The sequence below is a fragment of the Hypanus sabinus genome, chromosome 29, assembly GCF_030144855.1.
Source record: "Hypanus sabinus isolate sHypSab1 chromosome 29, sHypSab1.hap1, whole genome shotgun sequence".
NCBI classification, from domain to species: Eukaryota; Metazoa; Chordata; class Chondrichthyes; order Myliobatiformes; family Dasyatidae; genus Hypanus; species Hypanus sabinus.
The window spans coordinates 21347996-21365748 of record NC_082734.1 but is presented as its reverse complement, the minus strand read 5'-3'; the positions used below and the strand labels follow the sequence as shown (position 1 = coordinate 21365748).

General features: G+C 43.6%; 1 protein-coding gene across 3 annotated transcripts in view; it reads right to left on the bottom strand.

Moving 5' to 3' along the window:
* Positions 1–17753, bottom strand: part of LOC132383108 (GTPase HRas-like) — a 39557-nt gene that overhangs the window by 7235 nt on the left and 14569 nt on the right. For all 3 annotated transcript variants that reach the window (XM_059953907.1, XM_059953908.1, XM_059953909.1), the window contains exons 2-4: positions 10020–10216; positions 3967–4145; positions 2034–2193 (exon numbers count right to left, since the gene is read on the bottom strand). In XM_059953907.1, the coding sequence (XP_059809890.1) occupies positions 2034–2193; positions 3967–4145; positions 10020–10130 (450 nt within the window). In that variant the 5' untranslated portion in view covers positions 10131–10216. The remainder of the gene's footprint in view (positions 1–2033; positions 2194–3966; positions 4146–10019; positions 10217–17753) is intronic.

Below are 17753 nucleotides of genomic sequence, written 5' to 3'. Positions count from 1 at the left end.
ACAGTGAGCATCACTTTGTGCAGGGAAGGTCTTGTCTTACAAACCTGAAGGAGTGAGAGGGAAGCTTAGTGAGGGTAAGGCCAAAGACATCATCTACATGGACTTTAGTAAGGCATTTGATATGGCTCCTCGTGCTAAGTTGATTCAGTAGATAAAGATGTCTGGGAGCCAGGAATCCAAGTTTGGATTCAGAACTGGCTTGCGCACAGAGTAAAGGTGAAAGGTTGCTATTCTGGCTGGAGGTCTGTAGCCATTGGTATTCCACAAGGACCTCTATTATTTGTGATGTGCGTCAATGATTTGGATGAAAATGAAGATGGGTGGATAGCAAATTTGCAGGTTACACCAAGTGCGGAGGTGTTGTGATAAGCATGAGGGACTGTCAAATAATATGGCAGGATATGGATCAATTACAGATATGGGCAGGGAAGTATAAATCTGCTTTAAAGTCTGCACTACACCAAGTGTCCGGTCCAGTGCTGCTATTCTATGTATCTCAGTATTTCAATGTCCCTGTTATTTACTGTACATGTCCCAAAAGAATCTGACTGCCCAAAAGGGAATTGCTTTTGACTTGTTCGCATTAAAAATCAGTCTTATGAAAGAGGATGAACTAGCAGTCCTGAGGTGTAAAAAAAAATGGATGAATCTGCAGGACATATCCAAGCATGTTGTGGGAAATGAGCAGAAACAGCCAGCAGAGATTTTTGTATCTTCCTTGACCATGGTGAGTCAGTGAGCTTGATATCAATCATGGGAGAGTTACTGGAGAGGGTTCTGAGACATAGAGCCTACCTGCATTTGAAATGGCAGGGACAGATGAGTTTTGTATATGCGGAATCATGTCTCACTGATTAGATCAACTTTTTGTTTTGAAGAGGTGACCAAGAGGATTGATGACAGCAGAGCAGTGGATGTTGCCTATTTTAACTTTACCTAGGTCCCAAATTGTGTGGGTGGGTTTGCTGGTGTAGAAAGTGAGATCACACAAGACCCAGGGCGAGTTAGCCAACTGGATTGGTGGAAGGAGTCAGAGTTGTTTATTTTATTGGAAGCCTGTGGCCATAGGGGTCAGTACTTTATCCCTGTTGATTGACACATTAATATCAACTCACATGAGAACATAGATGGCATGACTAGTGGTGTGCCTCAGGGGTCAGAGCTGGGCCCATTGCTGTTTGTCATCTATATCAACAATTTTCATGGGAATGTACAAGGCATAGTTAGTAGATTTGCAGATGACACCAAAGTTGGTTATCAAGAGGAGAATGAAGATTGTCTCTGGATCTGGATCAACTGGGAACCTGAGCAAAGGAATGAAAGATGAAATTTAACTCGGATACGTGCAGGGATGCATTTTGAGAAGCAAAACCGGGGCAGGACAGGTACAGAGATTGACTAGACCCTGGGAAACAATGTCAAACTTAGACATAGGGATACAAGTAGATAGTTCCCTGAGAGACAACATGGTGAAGATGCATTGCCTACTTTTGTTGGATGGACCATCGCGCAGAAGAGTTGGGGTGCTATATTACAGCTATACAAAAAAAGCTTGCCAGGACCATAGCTGGAACATGGAATGCAATTCTGATCGCCATACTATAAAAAGGGTGTGATGAAGCTAGAGAGGGTGTTGAAAAGATCAACAAGGACTGAAATGGAGCAAGCTGTCAAAGGAAGTGGTTGAAGTAGGTATATTAACAATAAAAAGACAGTTGACAAGTACGTGGATAGGAAAGGTTCAAAGTGACGTGGGCCACGTGAGGGCAAGAGGGACTCTTAATCAGCATGGACTAGATGGGCTGAAGGGCCCGTTTCCACACTATGGCCATTTCAGAAACTGACGCATAGGTTAAATTAACCACAAGTGTTTCTGCAAATGTTGAAAATCTTGAGCAATACATACAAAATGCTGGAGGAACTTAGCAGATTGAGTAACAAGTTCTTTTTCAAGAAGTTCTTCTTCTCACAAACACTAATTGCTGTACACGACCTTCCAATCTATTCTCATTCTTTTAAAGGTAGCCTTATACCTGTCTTGTTTTGGCTGATGTTTCTACGAATGGGATTCCATAACTCTTTGCCAATTGCTGGGCTTGCTTTGTGTCCACAGTGCGTGATGGAAGGTCACACTTGTTTCCAACCAGTACCATGGGAACGTCATCAGAGTCTTTAACACGATTAATCTGTTCCCTAAAATGACAAAGAAGAAAGTGAAGATCGACTGCCGCCTCTTGTCCCATCTTAACAAAAGCTGAATTTTCGCATTCCCAATGTGCAGGATAAAATCCAAACAGTAGTACCACATCACTAAGAACCTCAGAGTCAGGAGGTGGTGCAAAGACCAAAAAGTTGCAGATGTTATATCCAAACCAAGAAAGGGTGCATGAATAAATACAGCCACCAGTTAAATCCAGTGCTGGTGAAGTTCTGAAATCAATTATCAGAGTCAGAATCAATTGCACAAGTGTTTGTTTAGAAAAAAACATTTATTTGTTAACAGTAAATGTGCTTTCAAAGAAGAAAATACACTACGTAAAGTATAAACCTCCAAAGAGGTATCTTATAAAGGTCCAAAAGATTGATCACCACAGATTAAGGTGTGGTTATAGTGGTATGGGTAGTCAATTGTGACAGGTAATTTTCTTTAAACTGAACTGCAGTAAGTGATTAGGATCTGCAATCTATCTTCAGGCATAATGGGTTGTTGCCTGCAGGTTGGAGTGGAGTCTTAAATGACTTCCTATGGTCAGACAAGAGAGAGTACAGATCTACTAGTTGTCCTTGCTAGTGTAAAAATAAACTGATTAAAGCTGTGTAATAAACAAACACAGTAAACAGGTGCCCCAAACTCTCTATGCTGAACAAGTGACTGAAGCCTTCTCATCTTCACCAGCTCTTCAGGCAAGCAGTTATTTGCCCCAGCCTCTTATTTCTAACCTTGCACATGGTACAGGGAGTAATCCTGTGACTGGCCAAGTAATCTTGAAGAAAAAACAGAGGACTTTCTTTACCTTGTATCCAATACCCTGACCAAGTACTGAAAGACAAAGATCATGTGATGGACACTTTTCCCACACAGTAAATACTTTGAAAATATCTGTGAATCTTTAAATCTTTAGCCTTTCTTACAACAGATGTTCAATGTGACAATTTGTTTAAAGAAATACACTTTTCAACATGCTGTGCAGATAGGCCACATTGTTTTACACTTGACCCACACGCTACACTCAGATTTGGAACCTGTGTTCTCATCCTGCACATTCACTTCTTTCATAGTGAACTTTATTATTTACAAGTAAAAATTCTTGAAGGTGATTGACAATTCCTTATTGATGAAGACAATTTTGACAAACCTCCATCTTGCTCATTGGGTCCTTATCGATACAGCCAACCTTACGATTACTTACTTACAGCCTGTTAACCCGCTAGCGTTGAGGACAACAATGAAGATCCTCCATCTCTGGTGGTGTTCAGGGCTTCCTTCATCATCTCAGCAGTCTGCACTCGCTTTTCACTACTGTCAGTCACGCGAGTCCTGGGTGGAGACTCAGGAATACCACCGGACTCAGATGTAGAAGGATTCTTCGTTGCTGTTTCCGTAACAATTTTGTTCTACCAGTCAGGGTTGTTAGCTCTGAGCAAACCTGGAGGACCGGTAGACCACTCTTAGTCTGACCTTTTGACCTGTTTGGGATGGGTGACTCTACCAAGAGTCATAGCACAAGGCCCTGACTCCAGCTAACATAGGTCCATGTGTCATTGAGGCACACACACACCTCCAAAGAACGACAAGGTTGTGGACTTAATGATTGGAAAGTACTTATTTTAAAGCTAAAACCTCCTTGAAGCACAAGTCAGACATCTCCAACTTTATATTGCGCCCTTTGCAGGAATAAAATGGAACTCCTTGGTTATATTTCGGTTGAAGATGGAAATATGTTTCAAGCACATAATAATACTAACCTGTACAGGTGGACATCCTCGAAAGATTTGATGTTATTGATAGCAAAAACACAGAGGAAACCTTCCCCTGTTCGCATGTACTGATCTCTCATAGCGCTGTATTCCTCTTGACCTGCAGTGTCCAGGATATCCAGTAGACATGTTTCTCCATCAATGACCACTTGTTTCCTGTAGGAATCCTGTCAAAGGAAAAGAGGTGGTCAGTAATCACATTTACCACCATCATTTGCTTCTGATCCTCATCGCTAATACAAGCTTCATCAGTCAAATTGTATGTTGGGAGGAGTTCAGGGAATCCGGAGTCCAGATGTACAGCCCAAGATTCATTTTGTTCTGTCAGCGAATTCTTCCCAAATTTCGAGACTTTCTTGCAATGCCCACTCCCAGACTGAATCCGTGCAGATGTGGAATAAGCTGCACCCTTTCCATAGCTAAGATTTCCTACTTCATGAATAGAGAAAACAGAACCTCTATCCCATTTCAAAGGCACCTCAAGAACTCACAAGACCACTGACCCAGAATTGCAATTGGGACTCATAGAAATAGTTCCACGTTTAGTTGGTGTAGGTGAATACCAGAGATCCCTCCTCCAACCCTCCCCACCACTGAGCATATCTACATGAAATGCTGTAGCAGGAAAGCAGTGCCCATCATGCTCTCTTTTTGTTACTGCCATCAGGAAGGTGGTACAGGAGCTTCAGGACCTGCACTACCTGGTTCAGGAACAGTTATTTCCCCTCAACCATCTGGCTCTTGAACCAGAGGGAATAATTTCACTCAAATTGAAATGTTGCCACAATAGTGACTCACTTTCAAGGACTCTTCATCTCATGTCCTCCGTGTTTATTGCTTTTTATTCATATTTCTTTCTTATTTTGTATTTGCACAGTTTATTGTCTTTTGCACACTGGTTGACCGCCTAAGTAGGTCTGGTCTTTCACTCATATGTTATGGTTTTTATTCTTCAGATTTACTGTGAATGCCCACCAGAAACTGAATCTCAGGATTGTATATGATGAAATATATGTACTTTGGTAATAAATTTACTTTGAATTTTTGAATATTGAACTTTGGCACTATTCATTTTTACCATTTTACAATTCGCCACTGTCTGTAGTAGATTATTGCCTCCACTTCAGGGATGACTTTTACAAAACATGAGGTGTTACAGTAGATATTGAAGCTAACTGCCTTGTCCTTGCAGTCCTTATTCAGTCCCATGCATTCAACAACCCAGTATACACCAGTGTGTATATTTAAAGCAGATGGGACAAAAACAGACAAAAAATTCCTCATCCAAAGTTCCAAGTGTTGGTGAAGAGAGAAACAGTCAACACTGAAGGTCAGAACTGAGAAAGGGAGACAAGGGCAAGGGCAGTTTGACCAATAGGATGAAAACTATGTTGTTAAGGAGAAATTAGGATTAGCTCACCCCTGTGTGATGGCCACATGAGACATGAGCAGCAGGACAAACTATACAGCAAGCAAAAGTACCCAGTTATCACGTAAAACAGACAAAATGAGTTATCTAAAGTTGAGAAATGTGAAATTTAGAGTTTTGCAGACTACAATCTGCCACGATGTGGCTACCCTTGGGCTGGAGGAGCAACACCTCATATTCTGTCTGAGTAGCCTTCAACCTGATGGCATGTACATTGATTTCTCTAACTTCCGGTAATTTCTCCCCCTCTCCCTTCCCATTGTCTCCCCTCTTATCTCTTCTCTGCTCACCCGCCCATCACTTCCCTCTGGTGCTCCTCCTCCTTCCTCTTTCCCTATGGTCTACTCTCCTCTCCTATCAGATTCTTTCTTCTTCAGCCCTTTATCTCTTCCACCAATCACCTCCCAGCTTCTTACTTCAGATGTTATGGTCTCCACAGAACCCTGACCTGAAAACCAGAAGCAAATGAGGCAGCCAAAGTCTGCAGAAGAACTGTGGCAAATTCTTCAAGATCCTTGAAACAACCTACCAGCTGATTTTTTTTTTAATATTTAAAATTGCACGACAGTGTACCCAAGGGAAATTATGCAGTTTTAAAGGCAAAGGGTGGTCATATACCAAATATTGATTTTATTTATTTTTTTAAACTGTAATTTTGTTTGATATTTAGAAACTTTCAATTCATTATTTTTGATGGCATCTTTGCCTTACAGAACATTTTTTTTCACACGTCTAAGACTTTTGCACACTCTACTCTTCTCCCCCACCCCCCAACCCACATCTTTCCACTTCCTTATTCTGGTTTGAGACACTGAGCCAATAGACTGGTCCTGGACTTATTTCCACCTGACATAATTTACTTATTATTATTTAATTATTTCTGGTTCTTTATTTTGCTATATTTCTACTCTATTCTTGGTTGGTGCAACTGTAACGAAACCCAGTTTCTCTTGGGATCAATAATGTATGTCTGTCTGTCTTTTCCTTTCCAGTCCTGAAGAAGGGTCTTGGCCTGAAACGTCAACTGTTTATTCCCCTCCATAGATGCTGACCTGCTGAGTTCCTCCAGTATTTTGTGTGTGTTGCTCTGGATTTTCAGCATCTGCAGAGTCTTTTGTGTTTAGGTAGATGAGATGTCGCTGCTCGAACCTGCACCATCCTGGGACCAAACGTTCTTCCCAGGTGAAGAAGTGATTCACATGTACTTATTCCCCATTCAACACACTGCATTTGTTGTTCACTGTGCAATGTTTTCAAACACAGGAGAAACCAACCCGTGGGTGATTGCTCTGTACGCCTACTGCAGGAGATGACTGAGCTTCCAGTTGTAAGCCGTGTTTATTCACCATCCCACTATGAACTTGGTAATGTCCTGCTCTGTTACAAACAGACCCAACACCTCATTATCCACCCGAGTATAGAGCCTTCTGCCCTTCGAAAATTCACTCTTTGCTCCTATTTTTATGAGATCATTTTTGCCTGCCACTATTTTACCTCTATCCCTGGTCTAGCCTGGAGTACTGACAACGAAGTCAGCCTAACTAGAGAAACAACAGCCTTCTGTGTTTGTGTAATCTGATGCTCACAAGTCCATTATTTCACCAGATCAGAGGAATGCCTTCTGTTCCTGATGTTTGAAGGGTAGTTAATTACTTTTCCTGACCCTGGTGACCTGGGACCCAAGGTTCCTGTACCTCTTTCCTGATGGCAGCAGCGAGAAGAGAGCATGGCCTGGATGGTGGGATCCTTGGTGATTGATGCTACTTTCTTGTGGCAGTGCTCCTTGTAGGTGTGCTCAGTAATGGGGAGGGTTTATCCTGTGATGGTCTGGACTTACGTAGCCTTTTCTGGTCACAGGCATTGGTGTTCCCATATCAGGACATAACGTAACCAGTCGGGATTCTCTCCACTGTGCATCTCGTTTGATTCCCAAACCTCCCCAACAATGACTGCTCCACTTACACCTAACCTACTTTATTGGCCCTTGCCAATAGCCTGTGATTTCAGGATCCCAGAATGTCCCAACTGGCCTTACTCACTTTTTCAAATCTCGCTCCCGTAATGTGCAGGCCAACGTTTCCTTGCGATCTCAGGCACGCAGAATCATGAGGGACATAGATAGGGTAAATACACACAACCTAATCCCCAGGGATTGGGAATCAGGAATGATAGGGCATAGGTTTAAGGTGAAAGGGGAGAGATTTAATAGGATCTGGGCGGGGGGGGGGGGGGGTAACTTTTTCCACCTAGAAGGGTGCATATCTGAGTCTCGTTTCAGTGATGGCCCAAATTATTGGAGAAGATTCTTAAAGGCAGGATTTGTGAGTATTTGAAGCAGCATGGTCTGATTACCATGAGTTAGCAAGGGTTTGTAAAAGACATGCCATGCCTCACAGGTTTGACTGCATTCCTTGAGGATGTGACAAAGCACATTGATGAAGTAGAGCAGATGATGTGCTGTTTACGGATTTTAGTAAGGGTTCCCATGATAAGACTCACTGAGAGATCCAGGGAGACTAGGCTGTGTGGATGCAGAATTCACTTGCCCGTAGAAGGCAGAAGGTAATTGTAAATGGAGCATATTCTTCCTGGAGGTCAGTGACCAGTGGAGTTCTGGAGGGGTCCATTCTAGGACCCCTGCTCTTTGTGATTTTTATAAATGACTTGAATGAGGAAGTGGAAGGGTGGGTTCGTAAGTTTGCAGATGATAGAACGGTTGATGGAGCTGTGGAGAGTGTGGAGGATTATTATAGGTTTTAGCAGGTCATTGACAGGATGCAGAGCTGAAGCTTAGAAGTGGCAGATGAAGGTACAATCTGGACAAGTACATAGTAATTTATTTTGGAAGGTTAAATTTGAAGGCAGAATACAGGGTTAAAGACAAGATTTTTGGCAATGTGGAGGACTAGAGGGACCTAGGGGTTCACGACCATAGGTCCCTCAAAGTCACCGTGCAAGTTGGTAGGGTTGTTAAGAAGGCATGGGTTGTGTTGACCAACTAAGGACAATTGAGTTCAACAATCACAAGGTAATGTTGCAGCTCTATAAAACCCTGGTTAGACCACACTTGTAATATTTGTAATATTGTTCTGGTCACCTCATTATAGGAAGAATGTGGAAGCTTTAGAGAGGGTGCAGAGAGGTACCAGGATGCTGCATAGTCTGGAGAAAAGTCTTATGAAGATATTTTGAGCAATCTAGGGCTTTTCTCTTTGGTGTGAAGGAGGATGAGAGGAGACTAGAAAGAGGTGTACAAGTTGATAAGAGGCTTTGAAAGATTGGCTAGCTAGAGTCTTTTTCCAATGGAAGAAATAGCTGATATGAAGAGGCATAATTTTAAGGTGACTGGAAGAAAGTATGGCGGTATTTTCAGAGGTAATTAGCTTATTTATTTACTTTCACAGAGAGAGTGCTGAGCACAAGGTATGGTCTGCCAAGGGTAGTTGTAGAGGCAGATGTATTAGGGACATTTAGAAACTGGTACATGGATGATAAAGAAATGGAGGGCTATGTAGGAAGGAAGGGTTAGATTGATTTTAGAGTAGGTAAAAATGTCAGCACAACACCGTGGGCAAAAGGACCCATACTGTGCGATAATATTCTATGTTCCTATATGGACAAGCTGTCAAAGGAAGTAGTTAATGCAGCATTAAAAAATTATCAAGTACCTAAACAGAAAAGGAATATGGATCAAACGTAGGCAGATGAGACCAGCTTAAATGCGCCTCTTGGTCAGAATGGACCTGAAGGGCTGGGCTGAAGGGCCTGCTTCTGTGTTTTATGACAATGGCCTCAAAACAAACCAGATAAAGGGAAGATAGTCTGGGAAACTGGGAGTTCGTAAACCAGGGTTCAGAGCCTCAGGATATGAAGTGTTTCATGTAGAACCAAGACAAGAGGTTTCTTCATTCAGGAGACAGTGAGCCTGTGGAAACTTCACCACAGAAACTTGGGGACAAGTCATTAAACATATTTGAAGAAGCAGGTAGATTTCTTAAAGCTAGAGATTAAGGGCTAAGGCTAGACAAGGTACAAGGTCTGAAGTGAATGATCAGACATGACGGTGGGTTGGTGCAACACCCTCCTGCTTCAAACTTTCAGGTTTCTATTACACATGGGAGGTGTGCTAGAGATACACCTCGACCAAAGGAGGTGTAAGGTGCTCCTGCAGGTCACCCTTGGGCAAGGTGTAGCACCTGCTTAGCCTTCACCCCCAATCAGGGTCATGTGAAGCTCTGGAAGTAGGCAGTGAATGGTCGTATGAGCAGCTGGTGCATATCACAAGTCCTGGTTATGCGTCCACTGACGCCAGGCAGACAGTCTCTGAAGAGTATTGATAATGCTGGGGTCACCCATCTTGTAAAGACACCGCCCAGAAGGCGGCAATGGCAAACCACTTCTGTAGAAGAATTTGCCAAGGATCACCATGGTCATGGAAAGAGCAATGATCCCTCACTCGATAGTCAGATTAAAGACAGATGGAAGACCCACATCACATCATTATGTTTTGTGTCATATTACATAATCCACATTTCTTCTTTTAGAGTCCATTTACCTCCAGTTTCCAATGCTGCACTTTATTTCCCTGCCTCATCTCAGCATCTCCACTTACCTCGATTGTTGGATCATATTCATCAACAAAATGGTTCTGTATCAGCTGGATTGTCAGAGCACTTTTCCCCACGCCACCAGCTCCCACCACCACCAGCTTGTATTCTGTCATCTTCCCTTTGTTGCAGTGATGAGTATCATGAAGCAGGCATCTGGGTTTTAATCATGAGCATTCCTGTCCGTGATGTGATCTAACATCTGGAAAGAACATTAACATTTGTTATTCGGTCTCAAATTTAAAATGCGCCCCTTACATTTAAACATCTGCTTCAAGGTGCAGGGCATCTCAGGGTAACAAGCCAGTTCCATTTTACAAATCTCTCGTTATGGCAGGAGCAATGCCTCTCTCTCTGTGACATGTCGAACTGCTGGAATGACTGCGGTTTTTGATGAACTTTAGATCATGGTCTCTTTGGGGGCTCTGCTCATGGCAGATGGTGGTGGGGGGCTGATGCTTTTTGCTGAGGCAGGTGGGGGAGAGTGAGGGAGAGGGTTGATGCTTTGCTGCTGCATGTGCACGGGAGGGGTGAAGTGGGGGCTTTGGGGTTCTGACGTTTTTCTGTCATCCATTCTTTGGGGTTTTTCTTCTATTTTGTGGAAGTCTGTGGAGAGCAAGAATTTCAGCTGTATATTACAACATTCTCATTATTAAATGTAACTATTGAACAAACACAAGTCCATTTTGTCCACAAATCAGAAAATACACAAATAACTTGGGATGAATCTCAAGAGTTGTATTCTGTATACATTCTCTGAATCTTTGAAATCTTTCTGCTACCATTCCAAAGAAAGGAAACCAGCTCTGCCATTTGTTGGAATGTTAAAAGACAGGACTTCTTTTCAGAGCGGGCAGCGGAGTCCGTGGAAGCAGAGTCCTGGGCTTTGGCTAAGTGGGCTTCGGCGTAAGGGGACTTTGGTAAGCCTGTGTGATTGCTCGCTGAGGGGAAGAAGGTAAGGTCGCTAGGTGCTTTTTAGACTTATTCTATCAATCCAGTTCAGGTATGGGGGAGACAGTGGTGTGCTCCGTATGCAGTATGTGGGAAGTCAGGGTCAACACAGTTGTCCCTGATGACCACACCTGCAAAAGGTGCGTCCAGCTGCAGCTCCTATCAGCCCGAGTTAGGGAGTTGGAGCGGGAGCTGGATGAACTACGGATCATTTGGGAGGCAGAGATGATAGGAGTTATCAGGAGGTAGTCACACCAAAAATCCAAGAAGTAGGCAGATGGGTGACGGTCCAGAGAGGCAGGGGGAGCAGGCAGAGAGAGCAGAGCACCCCTGCGGCCATTCCCATTAACAATAAGTATACCGTACTGGATACTGTTGATGGGGATGACCTACTAGGAATGAGTTGTAGTGGTCCTGCCTCTGGCACAGAGGTTGAACCCTCAACTAGGAAGGGGAGGAGGGAAGAGAAGAGAGCGATAGTTTTAGGGGATTCTATAGTCAGGGAGGCAGATAGGAGATTTTGTGGGGCAGATCGGGAGTCTCGGATGGTATGTTGCCTCCCTGGTGCCAGGGTCCGGGACATCTCAGATCGGGTGCTGGCTATTCTTGAGAACGAGGGCATGAACCCAGATGTAGTGGTCCATGTAGGGACCAACGATGTAGGTAAGGTGAGTGAGGGGGTCCTGCTTAGAGAGTTCAGGGAGTTAGGAGTGAAGCTGAAAGGCAGGACCTCCAGGGTGACAATCTCGGGATTGCTACCTGTGCCACGTGTGAGTGAGGCGAAGAATAGAATGATTATGCACATTAATACGAGGCTGAGAGCATGGTGCAGGAAGGAAGGGTTCAGGTTTTTGGATAATTGGTCTTTGTTCCAGGGACGCTGGGATATGTTTCGAAGGGACGGTCTACATCTGAATTGGAGGGGTACTAACATTCTTGCAGGAATGTTTGCCAGTGCTGCTCGTGGGGGTTTAAACTAGATGTGCAGGGGGCAGGGATCCAGAATACGAGAGAAGATGATATGATGAAGGATAAGGGACAGGTGGGGAATACACGTTTCCCAAATATTAATTGTGTAAAGGAGAAAGGTGAGACAGAACATGTGTTGGAAAAGTTACATGTACAGAGGGTTGGTCAGAAGGAGCATGGGGTTAAATGTGTAGAAGGTTTGGGTGATCTTGAGAAGGTCATCAAAATTCAAGGTGCAGTTAGCCCGATGGAAGTTCAAGGAGCTGGGTTAGGTACAATAGACAGTGTTTTAAGCAAAGGGAGGAGGAATGGGCTGAATTTTATACTTGAATGCGCGTAGTGTCAGAAATAAGACAAATGAGCTTGACGCTCAGATGAAAATGGGGAACTACGATATTGTTGGGATAACGGAGACATGGCTGCAAGGGGATCAGGCCTGGGAATTGAGTGTACCAGGGTATACGTACTATCGTAGAGACAGAAATATGGGAAGAGGGGGTGGGGTGGCCCTGTTGGTGAGGAATGAGATTCAGTCCTTAGCAAGAGGTGACTTGGGAACAGGGGAAGTAGAGTCTGTGTGGATTGAGCTGAGGAACAGTAAGGGTAAAAAGACCCTAATGGATGTTGTGTACAGGCCCCCAAACAGTAGCGTGGATATTGGGTACAAGTTGATTAGGGAGTTAACATTGGCATGTGCTAAAGGTAATGCAGTCGTTATGGGAGATTTCAACATGCAGGTGAACTGGGAGAATCAGGTAGGTGCTGGACCCCAGGATAGGGAGTTTGTGGAGTGTCTAAGGCAGGGGTCGGCAACGTTTACCACTGAAAGAGCCAATATGGACCCATTTCCCACAGAAAAGAAAACACTGGGAGCCACAAAACCCGTTTGACATTTAAAATGAAATATCACTGCATACAACGGTTTTTTTTCCTTTATGCTATGTATAAACAAACTATAATGTGTTGCATTTATGAAATTGATGAACTCCTGCAGAGAAAACGAAATTACATTTCTGCATGCAACAAAAACATTTTGAACTCCAAAAAAAAGACGTTGGGTTGAAGGTTACTCCATAGTTAGCCTACCTTGGATCGAAGAATTAAAAGAAAGCGCGCACTGGCGGGTGTCAGGCATTGGCAGTGGTGATGTATATTAATAGCGATAAAAAACACATTGTAGCGGTGTAGCGCTACACGCAGCGCTAAAATAAAGACACTGCAGTCAAAGGTAACTTTATTCGAACTAAACAGCCTTGATTTAAAGCCTCCCTCAAACCGTCCCCGTGGGCGCGGATGCTCCAAAAGACACCTATTCACAAACCCCCGTAGGCTATCTCCCTTAGCCGGAACGGTGGCTAATTGTGAGCCGGTTCGGATGTGCCAGGAAGTGGGGTCTCCACAACGTTTTTAGATAGTACAAGATCACCATAATCTTCAAATTTCGAATTACATTTCAAAAACTAACAAACTACGGGGAGCCGCAGCACAGAGATCAAAGAGCCGCGGGTTGCTGACCCTTGGTCTAAGGCGGGGGTCGGCAACCTGCGGCTCCCGAGCCATTTGTGGCTCTTTCACCTCTGTGCTGCGGCTCCCTGTGGCTTTGGGAAATAATTGGTCAGTATTTAATTAAAATGTATTTTATGTTAGTTTGTTAGCTTTTGAAATGTAATTCTAAATTTGAAGATTATGGTGATCTTGTACAATCTAAGTGTGGCGACACATTTCCTCACAATTAGCCAGCATTCCGGCTAAGGGAGATAGCCTACGGGGGTTTGTGAGTACGCGTCTTTTGCAGCATCTGCGTCCATGGGGGCTGGGTTGAGGGAGGCTTAAAAGCAAGGCTGTTTAGTTCGAATAAAGTTACCTTTGACTGCAGTCTTTATTTTAGCGCTGCGTGTAGCGCTACACCGCTACAACGTGTTTTTTATCGCTATTAATATACATCACCACTGCCAATGCCTGACACCCGCCAGTGCGCGCTTTCTTTTAATTCTTCGATCCAAGGTAGGCTACCTATGTAGTAACCTTCAACCCAACGACTTTTTTTCGGAGTTCAAAATGTTTTTGTTGCATGCAGAAATGTAATTTCGTTTTCTCTGCAGGAGTTCATCAATTTCAAAAATGCAACACATTATAGTTTGTTTATACATAGCATAAAGGCAAAAAAAACCCGTTGTATGCAGTGTTATTTCATTTTGTGGCTCCCAGTGTTTTCTTTTCTGTGGGAAATGGGACCATATTGGCTCTTTTAGTGGTAAACGTTGCCGACCCCTGGTCTAAGGGATGTATTTTTGGAACAGCTTGTGCTTGAGCCAACCAGGAACGAGGCTACTTTGGACTTGGTGATGTGTAATGAACAGGAATTGATAAGTGATCTTGAAGTAAAGGAGCCATTAGGAAGTAGTGATCATAACATGTTAAGTTTTTATCTACAATGTGAGAGGGATAAGGGCAGATCAAAGGTGTCAGTGTTGCAATTAAATAAAGGAGACTACGGGGCCATGAGGGAAGAGCTGGCCAAAGTTAAATGGGCGGATGCCCTGGCAGGAAAGACAGTGGATCAGCAGTGGCAGATATTCTTGGGGATAATACAAAAGATGCAAAAGCAGTTCATTCCAATGAGAAGGAAGGATTCAAAGAGGGGGAAGGGGCCACAGTGGTTGACAAAGGAAGTCAGAGATTGTATAGCATTAAAGAAAAAGAAGTATGACAGGGCTAAGATGAGTGGGAATACAGATGATTGGGAAAGTTTTAAGGAACAGCAGATCTTAACTAAAAAAGCAATACGGAGAGAAAAAATCAGGTATGAGCTCAGTCTAGGCAGGAATATAAAAGGGGATAGCAAAAGCTTTTTTAGCTATGTGAAGAGAAAGAAGATAGTTAAGAACAATGTTGGCCCCTTGAAGAATGAATTGGGAGAAATTGTTATGGGAAACAGAATTTAATGTGTACTTTAGATCTGTCTTCACCAGGGAGGACACATCCCAGATGTATGGATGGGCTAGAGTCATAAGATATCAGAGGAATTGAAACAGATTGACATTAGGAAAGAAACTGTGATGAGCAGACTGATAGGACTGAAGGCTAATAAATCCCCGGGTCCAGATGGTCTGCATCCGAGGGTTCTAAAAGAGGTGGCTCAGGAAATTGCGGATGCATTGGTAATCATTTTCCAATGTTCCTTAGATTCAGGATCAGTTCCTGAAGATTGGAGAGTGGCTAATGTTATCCCACTTTTCAAGAAGGGAGGGAAGGAGAAAACGGAGAACTATCGCCCTGTTAGCCTAACGTCAGTCGTGGGGAAGATGCTTGAGTCCATTATTAAGGACGAAATAGTGGCATATCTTGATGGTAGTAATAGGATTAGGCCGAGCCAGCATGGATTTACCAAGGGCAAATCATGCTTGACTAATCTGTTGGAGTTTTTTGAGGGTGTAACAAGGATGTTAGACGAGGGTAAGCCAGTGGATGTAGTGTACCTAGATTTTCAGAAGGCATTCGATAAGGTGCCACATAGGAGATTGGTGAGTAAAATCAGAGCTCATGGCATTGGGGGCAGGGTTTCAACATGGATAGAAAACTGGTTGGCAGATAGAAAGCAAAGGGTAGCAGTGAATGGGTGTTTCTCAGACTGGCTGGAGGTGACTAGTGGGGTACCACAGGGCTCTGTATTGGGACCACAGCTCTTTACGATTTATGTCAACGATTTAGATGAGGGCATTGAAAACCATATCAGCAAGTTTGCTGACGATACTAAACTGGGTGGCAGTGTGACATGCGAAGAGGACGTTAGGAGAATACAGGGAGACTTGGATAGGCTGGGTGAGTGGGCAGATACTTGGCAGATGTCATTCAATGTGAATAAATGTGAAGTTATCCACTTTGGAAGCAGGAACAAGAGGGCAGAGTATTGTCTGGACGGTGTAGAGTTAGGTAAGGGAGAAATGCAAAGAGACCTAGGAGTCCTAGTTCATCAGTCAATGAAGGTGAATGAGCAAGTGCAACAGGCAGTGAAGAGGGCAAATGGAATGTTGGCCTTTGTTACAAGGGGAATTGAGTACAAGAGCAAGGATGTCCTTTTGCATTTGTACAGGGCCCTGGTGAGACCACACCTGGAATATTGTGTACAGTTTTGGTTTCCAGGTTTAAGGAAGGACATTCTGGCAATTGAGGAAGTGCAGCGTAGATTCACTAGGTTGATTCCTGGGATGGCAGGGCAGTCTTACGCAGAGAGATTAGAGAGATTGGGCTTGTACACACTGGAATTGAGGAGATTGAGAGGGGATCTGATTGAAACGTTTAAGATAATTAAAGGATTTGATAGGATTGAGGCAGGAAATACGTTCCAGATGTTGGGAGAGTCCAGTACCAGAGGGCATGGATTGAGAATAAGTGGTCAGTTATTTAAAACAGAGTTGAGGAAAAACTTCTTCTCCCAGAGAGTTGTGGAGGTGTGGAATGCACAGCCTCGGAAGACGGTGGAGGCCAATTCTCTGGATGCTTTCAAGAAGGAGCTAGATAGATATCTGATGGATAGGGGAATCAAGGGATATGGGGACAAGGCAGGGACTGGGTACTGATAGTGAATGATCAGCCATGATCTAAGAATGGCGGTGCAGACTCGAGGGGCCGAATGGTCTACTTCTGCACCTATTGTCTATTGAACATACATATGTATATGCAGGGCCGTACAAAAGTCTTGAGCATATATACAGCTAGGGTGAGGGAATTCAAAGGAATGAGGTCAATAGGTAAAGGAGGCCAGAGAGGAAGGCGTCACCCTCAGTAAGGTGGGGATTTTCATGCAGTACAAGGAAGTCAATACCACAACATGATACAATCAGAACAGGAATCGAAACCCAACAAGAGACAAAAGAAAAAATTTCTTTTGTCAAAATGTGGACTCACTCAGTCAACCCATTTCGCTGTATAGTTTGATGTACATGTGACAAATAAGGATAATCTTTCAGACTGAATCAGATCTTCAATTTGAACAGAGGGAAATACAACCACATCATTGATCGGCTGAATCACCTTCTGTACTGAAGTTTCCATGAATCTAAAGGCCAGTGGAGAGAGTGAAAGCAGTAAAATTACATGGCACGTTATCAAAATTTAAGGAAGGATCTTGATCAGATAGGCATGTGGGCAGAAGTTTGGTAGAAGGTTTCAATACAGGTTAAGTGTGAGGTACTGCATTTCAACCAGGGTAGGGGCTGTGGAACAGAGGGACCAAACAATACCATTGTATAGTTCACTGTAAGTGGCATCACAGATAGACAGGATGGTGAAGGTGTTTAGTACACAGGCCATCATCGGCCAGGGCACTGAGTACAGGAATTGGGAAGTTATGTTGCCGCTGTACAAGATATTGGTGAGGCTATACTCTGCATACAGTCGGCCCTCCTTATCCGCTGGGCATTGGTTCCGGGACACCCTGCAGATACCAGAAAATGCAGACGCTCAAGTCCCTTATTTAACCTGTCTCAGTGTGGTGGACTTTAGGACCCAGCGGAGCTCGGGGCCTCCTGCCAGCAGTGTTTCTGTTCCGTTGACAGAAAACGATCACGATTGAAAATAAAGTGGAAACTATAAAGCGATCGGAAAGAGGTGAAACACCATCAGTCACTGGAAAAGTGTTAGGCTACAGTTGGTCAACAATCAGAACAATTTTAAAAGATAAAATGAGAATAATGGAGCATGTGAAGGCCCTGCCCCAATGAAAGCTACAATTATTACTAAGCAACGCAGTGGTTTAATTATTGAAATACATACATTTCTTAAGTATTTTATATGCATAGAAAGGTAAAATATATACT